The following is a 10180-nucleotide window of genomic DNA, read 5'->3' as shown; positions in this document are numbered from 1 at the left end:
TTATCAATTTTTCAAATTTCTACACTTATCAATATAATTGTCAGTCATATATACTGTATGTTAGAAAGCAAACTTAAATTACATCACCAGCTCATCTATAATATTTTTCTTCTTGATTTTTTTTTTGTATACACTTCTATTGAATATGTGCATGTATATATTTATATTTTTCAATGTTATGTAACTACATGTATGACCTTGATCTTTGTATCATTGAGAGGACTTACGAGTATATAGAAAGTGCCTGCTGTCCAATCCTTTATTTTTATACATAATAAAATCTTGTTTTAAAAAAGCTTCTTTTTGTACGGACTGTCAAAAAGAAAGAGTAAGGAGATTAACAAAATAAAAACATTGTCATTTTTTAAAATATAATTTTAATTACTGTAGTAACAATAATCTTGTGTTTGGACTACTAAGATATAAGAAGCTGAATTTCATAAATGAAGGATTTCAGCTAAAAACTAAAAAAATCCACAATCTTTAACAAAAAAATGGAAAGACAATAAGACCTCGGAACATTACTTGCAATATCGGAAATACAGCTTACGTCACTGCATCTGTTGCTGTCAAAACAACGATTTGGGCGGGTACAATTAGACACAGAGGTCTGCGAATACAATGAATTGAAATTAAATTATAAGGTTTACGTTTATGCAAAGATGAAGAAAATTTGGAAATGTACGTGTTTGTGTGTTCCACAAACATACATATTACACACTGCATAAAGACAAAGTAATAAGTTCACACTATTTTTTCATAAAATTTTAGTTAGGGAACACTCTTAAACTAAAAAGATGGCGAAGCTAATATGATACCTTCGGCGTTCCAAGTTCACGTTTTTGTTGCATTTTTCTTTTAATTATTCCATGTCCTACAATAATCAGAGACGCATGTAAAATACTACTTTTGTGTCTATTGTACCAGGCAAGGTGTCAGATGCTGCAATTTTAGCAAAGGAATGACTAGATTGATGTTTTTGGAGCAGGTTAAAGTGTTTGGTGCAGGTCTCATTTCCAGATCATTTTAAGCCCTATGTTGACCAAATTTCCATGGGTGATATATCTAAGGATGCACAATAATGGACTTGTTTCGGATGCTGGATCTGACATACATTTTCCAGATAATGGACCAGGTTTTTTGGGTGTAGGTTTATTACGAAGAACCTATAATGCATATCTGAACCAAAGCTTGGATGATGCATCAAATGCAAGGGATAGACACTTTCAAAACTGACTCAGATGCTAGATTTGAATTACAAATTACATTTTCTGGATGAGTGACTAGTTTGAAGTTTTTGGTGCAGGATTATTACTAAGAAATTACTAGTATTTGCCTATCTGACCCAAATTTGCATGGATGATGCATCAAGGGATACATGTAAGCACTCTCACACTTGGTTCAGATGCTAGATTTGAATCGCATTTTGTGGATGAGTGTCTACTTTGAAGTTTTCGGATAAATCCATTCTAAAGTACATGTAACTACAAGCCCTATTTTTATAATTGCATAAATGTTGCATCTTGGGATGTATATACTTCCAGATATATAAGGGGTGTTAAGAAAGTTCGTTCCGGGATGAAATATTTACAAAAATTTCAAAGTAGTGCTTAACTAAAGAGATGAATTTTCAAGTCTGACAAAATCACAAGAGTATGCTTTAGATTTATAGCAAATAATTTCTAGCAGAAAATTAAAGAATTTTTCTTCCATATAAAAAAAATATATATCTTTAAAGCACCCGAATGATAGAAATGCTGGTCATTTTGAGTGAAAATAAAGGATAGTTTACTTTTGTTTCTTCATAGTTTATCTTGCTTCAGACAAGCTGATCAGCATAGGTATAAGAACGATATATCACTTTTCGAAAGAATAGGTTTGTCATTTTGAAATATTTCAAAGATTTGATAATTTTGGCATAGTATTTGAAAGCATGTTTTGACCTGCGTGATTAATATATGTCACAAATATGTATCATCCGTAATTTTTCTGAACAGACATCGTCTGTTTTAATACCTGCCTTCCCCTTATTGATTCAACAAAAGACAGTTAAAACTTTATCAGTAGCAAGAATGAAGTCTGTAAACATGAAATATCACCAATTGTTAATATCTTCTCATCGTATTTCTTTTTGAAAATAAAAGAAAAATGTGGAACGATCTTTCTTAACACCCTTTAGATTAATAAAGGACTTTGCCTTATAAACAGCATTAATGGAGGTGCATGAGCTCTGTAATCTCTGATTGTAAACTTTTGTTTCATTTTAAATCTGAAACGTTTTAAATGATTCTTGGAAATCTGCTTTATATTTTTTCACAATGAGTTTGAATGCATAACTGAATGTGTTAAGCGATTAAACACAGACATCATGACGTTTTAATATCAAATGATAATTGACATGGTACCTGCACATTCAATTTACTCGAATAGACTTCCGTATAATTCAAAACATAAAACAATCTCATTAAGTCACTAATTGGGAATAAATTACATGACATGCAAGTAATTTGTCAACCTGGATTATTTTTGTACTCAGATAAAAAAAAATAATTTTTCTACAAATATTAAACTACACCCCCTTGGTTCCTTATAAACATTACCCAATTCTCATATCTTGAAATTAGATGCTTGTAAAAATTGTTAATTTCCGCTTGCACAAAATAAAAAGTTTGTAAAAAACCATACGCAGCGCATCAGGAGAAAAAAGTAGAAATTTAATTGGGGTAGGAACTCATAAAGGAAACACAATATTTTCTTCTTGTAAGGACTGTCAAAGAATCAACAAGGACGTTCACAGAAATAAAAACTTAACCTTTTTTCAAACATATATTTTTTGAAATAACAGTGATCTTGTGTTGGGACTACTGAGATATAATTAGATGTATGGTAAGAATGTTATGAATAAATTAAGATATTCAATGTATAACGAACATATTTTGTACCTAATAAATGGTCCGATATTTTTAATCATGGTAGAATTTTGAAGATGTTATCAAATAAAAAAATGCTCCACCAAAGGAATTTACAAAATTTTGATTATTGTTCAATTAATTTCAACTTGAATTTTACATTGAAGTCTATGGGCAGCGCATGTTATTATAATATACTGTAAAAAGTGATTTGAATTTCAAACAAACCGCTTGGTGAAAATATGCATAAGCTCCCTCTTTATTAAACTATGAAATAAAATGAATTATTTACCGCAAACATTTTGAGAAATGAAAAATTTTCTTCTTTTCATCAAGGGCAGATAACTCTTCACAATTTTTTAATGTGCAAAATGCATGTTATTAGTCTTGTGAATTTGGTTCATTTCACTTTAATCGTTATTTAGCAATGTGTTTTAACTAGTTTAAAACTATTTAAAATCCTTCAAAATCCCTTCATTATACACTGAGTACTAGTACCTTAAAGTTGATTGTAGATTTCTTTCTGTAAGATTTTTATATATATTTTCCTCACTGTGAAACTGTTCACAAGAATTGGAAAGGGAGTGTTAAAAAATGTTGCTGCTTATTTCTAAGATTTAACACCCCACCCCTTCACGCGCCCTAAGAATTAAAATGGCCGTCCTCTCTTCATTTCTTTAAAAATGATTGGTATAAGAAAACTCTGATTTATATAAAAGTCAAACTATTCAACATTTACTTTAGTTCTTCTTCTCGATCAATCATTGACACTGTGCGTATGAGAGTATTTGAGGTAAATTGAAATTGATCTAGAATTTCAATTCCACATTTTCTCAGCCGCCCGCGCCGAATAGTACCCGCCCATTTCATTTTCTATCATCAAATGTTTTAACTCTAACTGATGAAAACGACATAAGCTGTACATTTCCCTGAAGTCTACCGCCACTTTATGTTCCGCGATCTTGTGTGATTCTGTGGGTAAATGTGTAATAAAATGACCACGTTTGAAACAGAGGATTTATTTAAATTTTGTATCGGGGTGCCGATGATATTTGTAAATATGGCAGCATTATACGCCTTATTTCGAAGCAAACAGATGGCTTTCCAAATCCGCTCGTTCTCCATGAATCTTTGTGTCGCGGACATCATGAGCTGTATCATGATGTCACTTCCGGACGGACTAACTCACTCTGCCTTTGGAAAGAACATTAAAAAGTGTCTCTTTCTTTTGTTTGCTACTGTTGCTCTGGTAACCATTACTTACTTCAACTTCGAAAGACTATTTGTGCTTAAATTTACCAACACTTACAAAAGATTTATAAGTGTGAACAACGTCAGAGTACTCTGTTTTATTTCTTGGGTTTTATGTGCCGTGTTGTTTTTCTTACAAGCTTGCTCTCTTGAAGAGAAATACTTCTGTCTTGCAATGCCGTTCGAGATCTCACTTTTCGTGGATTATGTCCGATTTTTGATATTTTTGTCCAATTTTTTTGCTTTTGTGATAATCATGCATCATATCAAAGTCAACATGGCCAGAATGAAGGCCAAGAATAAAGCATGGAATCACACAAATACACTAAGGAAAATATCCGCCATAACCGGTACGTTTTTGGCTTCATATACCCCTGGGTTGATTTACACAGTTTTTAAACCTTTCCTTAAAGATGCCAAATTGAAAGAAACTCTGGATATTTCAACCGGGACGTGTTTTGTCGTCGCCTTTGTTCTTGATCCCATTTGGTATATTTTGCGATTTAAAGAGTGTCGATTTCATTTGAAAATATTGAAAAACATTTGTAACAGAGAAAAAATTGCAAAAATTAATATGGAAAGAAAAAGACACCATGCTACATATTATATCGGTGACCATTTGAATGCCAAAAAGGAACGGAATTAATGTACGTACACTTAAGGAGAGATTCTGTAAATCTAAATTTACAATTACACTTCACAATGAAATAGAAATATAAGGAATCACTGTAGACAGTGATTCCTTAAATATTCTTTGGAAAATATTGTTTCATTTGAAACGCATGTATATATTGTGATAATCTGAGATGAAATGTCTTCATCTCATTTGCATGTTCTTTGTATCTATACATCTATATAAATTAATCAAAATATAATTAAAAGATTTAAACGTGCGTCTTTTTTTTAAATCTGAAAAACTTCTTACAGGTAAAGATAGATGCAGATTTGAATTCTATTCGGCAATACTTATAGTCTTGTGTGGGACTTAAGGACATAGGCAAGGTACCTTACCTACTAATAATTTTTCGAGATATTCTTATTTTAAGATTATAGTGCCATTATGATCAGATGTTCATAGACAAAAAATCAATATGCCTTACCAGGGGTTTTTAGAAGATATTAAATTATGAAAATTTTTGCAATATTAAAAGAAAAATATACAAAAATTACGACACATGAATTCCAGATTTTTTCCCATCAAAATTTGTTTTAGAAGAGGTGTACAAATCCATATATAGACATTAAAAGTATTGAACACAGGTCCTCCATTTAGTGGAACTCTTCAGCTCCAGGGAGGAGCCCAATAAAGTTCAAACTACGTTGCGTATGACCTTAAAGTGCAGCACTTCAATATTTTTTAGAATTGGAACTCAATAAAGTAGTGGTGGCGAGAATTTTACGCACGGCTTTATTTCAAAATAATTTGTCATAAGAAATCCAACTGTACAGATAATCTACTTGAGAGTTATGTACACATATCGTAGTAAATCTTAGACAATCTCTCTAGAAAAACCGAAGTTAATGTTCGCAGTCAGAAAGTGTATCAATATTGGACCGAGCAACCTTCGACATCTAGGACTTATCTCAGGTCACTTCCTGATAGGTTGGTCGTTAATGAATAAAAATTGTTATATCATATATATGTCGTTACATTTTGTTATATATATTAAGATGTTATAATAACTTTGCAATTAATAATATTTCTGCACAATAAGGACACTTTAGTTTAAAAAAAAATTAAAATATATTTATTATTCTGTTCAAACAAAATTTCCAGCAATGCGTTTTAGGAACCATAAAGAATATTGGTATAAACTTTAGATTGAGAGGAAAGTTTTGGCTAATTTAATAAAGAAGAATAATGCGCATTTTTATTTCTTTTGACTTAGAATATTTTTTATATAATTATTATGTAAGTAAAACACTAACATATACACGCAATATATATATTAACGTATAAAACTACAATCATGCATACAATGACTGCACAATGTTGGCTTGCTTATCTTAAGATTGCGTCACGTCTATGACCCATGAGATACTAACAGACGGTATTTTCTGTTCTCGGTCATTTCTACACAGAAATCAAACAAGGTAGGTTCGGAGTAATGTGCATATTTGATTTGAATTCTAAAACAATAAATGAAATTCATACGCAGACCTATTTCTCTTGGTAATTTTAAACCTGTAGATGTTCAAATACCTCGGAGTGTTGTGTTTGTGTTTCCTGCTCAGTGGTGTCCAGGGTAACTTCCTTGATGACCTCAAACATTTTGGAGACAATGCCCTGCACTCTGCTTTGGACACGCTGAGTACTGATGGCGTCAAAACCTTGGTGTCGTCTGCTGTCAGCGCCGCTGGAACTGGTAAACAGACAATTGCAGTAATACAATCACAGAATTGAAGCACACAATAGCATAGTTGTTGACAAAAAAGAATAAAAATACAAAGGAATTTAAAATCATATAAACTTTTTTTCACTGATTAAGGACTATGAGGAAGATTTGAAAGTTAACTTTAATTACATGAAAAGATAAATCTATCTTGAGATAAAAAGTTAAAGGATATAATTTTTACAAAGATAAAAATTTTAAAGTTCAGAAATTTAAAAGTTTAAAACATTTCCTTTTAAATATTTACTATTAAAGTGTACATCTTCATTTTTTAAAATTATCTTTTAGCACTCTTGTCCTCTTTGTTTGGAAAGAGAGAAACCGCGTAAGTTTAACTTATCTTTATCTTCTACAAATCATTGAAATGATTGATATACTCTATATCCTGCAGGGTCTTACATATTGAATTCTATGCTCTTTATAGATAATAATAATCAAAATATTTCTTTTCTCTTCAAGTGACGAGATGAACCAAGCCTTGGAGCTTTTGAAACAGGAATCAGAAAAAGTTCGTCAGATTTTCCACAGTTATGGCGGCCAGTTACAGGCAGTGTACGACAAAATTAAGGATCTCAGTTACCTTGAACACAACGCTCCAGAGTTCCTGGATAACATCGCTAAACTCAAGGGTACAGTTAAAAAAAAAAATACTTTTTCAAGTCTAGCTGGATCACCCTTTTCTGCTTTTTGTGAAGGGTCTTCGCTTATCATCATTCCATTTATTTATGCAATGGAAGATTCCCTTACTGAAACGATAATGATTGAATTATGTTTATGCACGCATATTTTTTAAAATTGTAACTTACTCTGCTACATGTGTGGTGTAGGAAAGATATATATTGATAAATCAAAATGAAGAATGAGCAATTTCATAATTTTACTTGTACTTGATACCTACATGTATTTTATCTACCCTAAAGCACAATTTTTTAAAGATATCACTTCCGTAGTTGAATAACGTTCAAGTTTGCGTACCTTAACTGGAAATGTATTAATTTCAAGGCCAGTACAACGCTGTTCTGGATAAGATTGTGGCAGAGTTCCACCAGAAGATGAGCGAGATCCGTCACTCCAGAAAGAGGGGGCTTCTGGACGGCTTTGCCACTGCTTTCCAGAACACTGTCGACAATCTCAAACAGGTGACCAGAAACTTTAAAAATTGGTTTTTGTTGTTTAAAAGAAAGGGGAAAAACAAATTGGAAAAAAATGTGCTAGCAGCATTATCAGTGGCAACAATCGTAAGCAAGAAAACATTTAAAATTTTGTAATTAATCATAATTACAATTAATTACAACGAACACTTTCAAGTATAAAATAAGGCAATTTTCCTATGGTGAAGTATTTTAAACACAAAAATTAAAATCAAATCGTGTTTGCTTCTTAAAGACATTTGGTGGTGTTGCTGACCTTCTGCACGGAGGCGGAAGTAACCTTTTGACCCAGCTGACCCAGCACCTCTCTGGAGCTACTTCTGGCGTGGGATCACAGCTATCCAGTCTGAAGGAGACCGCAGCTCAACTACTGGCTACCGGTCAGGAGACACTCCAAGGTGCCCATCAAACTGGATCAGGTGCCCTCGGTAAAATATGAATAGCTATTTAAATGTGTTTTTCGCTTGTGTATTGTAAGAGATTTTGTATAAAAGATTAATCGCTGATTTACTTTATTTTATAGTAACCATCGTTTACTATTGATAAATTCGTACATCAACTATAGTGTGTTGTAAATGTAACAATACGTTTTGCTCATCTCATTTTTGTGTCGCTACAAAGCAAAACGTCACCTGCAGATCAAATTTACCTCTCGTCTGTCTGTTCATCTTTCACAAACTATCTTGATACCTGTAAAAAGTGTAGATTTGATATTTAGCACAAATATTGCTGGGTACTTTTTGATGTACCATGATGACTGACCTTGCAACTGTTGACCTTTTTGACATTTGAGACGAAATGTTGAGAAAACAAACAGTAATTAAAGAAAACCATCAATCAAAAACAAATCAGGAGCAGAAAAAACACAGACCAAATGTGATCAGATACCATGAGGGAGTAAAAATCCCCTTTGGACCGGTCACACTCGCCTTGTGCTCTTTGTCATGGTCTTACTAACGGTAAATCCGTAAAACGTCAGCATGGTTAGTCTAGACTAAATAACAAATATCTATGAGCCAATACATTCTGGTTTGAATTAGACCGGAATACTAAAAAATCCTCTAAGGAACTCATAGAAAATTTGAAAAACACAAAATTAATCAAAATCAATAACTTCAAAATGTAAAAATTGTTAACACTTTATACAACTCGTATACATGTTCGTAAAATTATTTACCTTGTCATCGGTCATTAGCAAAATTATTTTGTATAATAATATTCTGAACGTACACACAAGTACTCCGAAGATAATAGCAAATGCATTTAGATGCTTATTTTTAAAACAACATCTGACAATATCTATGTAGTTTTTGGAATTCAGGAAAAAAAGTCTCTTGTCTTCAATTCAGTATCTACATATATCGACATTTTGTCAATTTAAAATATTCCTTTTCATTCCTTTATTGATTCAATAACGAGTATACCCCTAACTCAAAATAAAATAATACGCAGAGTTAGCTGAAGAAGTGTAGCTTTACAGTTTCAATTTTAAACTTTGGTCATAATACTTCAGATACCGTAATGCTAAATAAATATGGGATCTTTGGTCCGTGATTGCTCTTCTCCCGATTTATGTTTTTTAGCTTGATTACGGTTCAGAATCTTCCTATTACATGTATGAAATGAAAAAATGTTAAATGCAAGTAGAACAAATCGCTTACGATCTTTAGATCTTCATTTCAATCTTTAATGATGCGTTCCTCGGGACACTCAACTTGGTATATTTTGTACATGTGAGCCAGAAGGGTCCACAGATGAACTTGAGTCAGATATTTTACTATATACATGTATTTACATTGCATGCCATTTTCGGTATCTCTATTGCACAGATCAACTCCACAGCGGTCTGACCGGAGCTGGATCACAACTTGTGGATACACTGCTGCATCCCGCAGGCACAAAATAGACGTCAGATTACTGTGTAATGAAATATTATTAATACATTAAATATTTTTTAACGAACCAAATTGATCTGTTTTTCACTTTTTTAACAAAGGCATTTACGCAGATAACGCAAATAACATTCTTCATTTTAAAAAGGTTCCATTCTTGAATTCTACCATGTTTCAATTTGAAGTCCAGATCTTGTATTCCTTACAAATGTACATAGACAATTTTTTTCGAAACATTTAAATTTATAAAAAAAAAAAAAAATACTTCTATATATACTGAAAGGAAAAAGAAACGCAAAATAGCATAATAGCGAAAAATATTTAACTATGTGGCCGAAAATTATGAAAATTGGTCAGATGTGTATTTTGGTTACTGTGCACTAAAATCGCTGGTCAAAATTACTCAACCATGAAATGTATGGTGTCACGTAGGGGAAGTGATAAAAAGCCAAATACACGTGAGTGTTGATGATGACAATTTTGTGATCACATTTTGTAGTGCCAAGAGATACAATTGAGTTATAGACATCGTTTTCCGATATTTGCAGTAAGTCTAAATTTCTTGCAAAAATGGTATGGCTGAC

At 32.3% G+C, this 10180-nt stretch overlaps 1 protein-coding gene across 1 annotated transcript; it reads left to right on the top strand.

Annotated features, from left to right (window-relative positions):
• Positions 1-6234: 6234 nt before the first annotated feature.
• Positions 6235-9659, top strand: LOC134235345 (uncharacterized). The gene is made up of 7 exons (XM_062717477.1): positions 6235-6254; positions 6352-6526; positions 6842-6878; positions 7013-7182; positions 7556-7692; positions 7940-8132; positions 9534-9659. Exons 2-7 carry the CDS (start codon positions 6352-6354, stop codon positions 9608-9610), a joined length of 789 nt encoding a protein of 262 aa, XP_062573461.1. The 5' UTR covers positions 6235-6254; the 3' UTR covers positions 9611-9659.
• Positions 9660-10180: the final 521 nt, after the last annotated feature.

The sequence above is a fragment of the Saccostrea cucullata genome, unplaced genomic scaffold (assembly GCF_032062105.1).
Source record: "Saccostrea cucullata isolate Sc308-1 unplaced genomic scaffold, CSIRO_AGI_Scuc_v1 ctg3720, whole genome shotgun sequence".
NCBI classification, from domain to species: Eukaryota; Metazoa; Mollusca; class Bivalvia; order Ostreida; family Ostreidae; genus Saccostrea; species Saccostrea cuccullata.
This window is presented reverse-complemented; position numbering and strand designations above follow the sequence as displayed.

Coding starts and splice junctions, on each gene's coding strand:
- LOC134235345 (XM_062717477.1), top strand. CDS start 6,352: ATGTTCAAATACCTCGGAGTGTTGTGTTTGTGTTTCCTGCTCAGTGGT. Junction 7,183..7,555: donor TAACATCGCTAAACTCAAGG/GTACAGTTAAAA, acceptor ATTAATTTCAAG/GCCAGTACAACGCTGTTCTG. Junction 7,693..7,939: donor CTGTCGACAATCTCAAACAG/GTGACCAGAAAC, acceptor TGCTTCTTAAAG/ACATTTGGTGGTGTTGCTGA.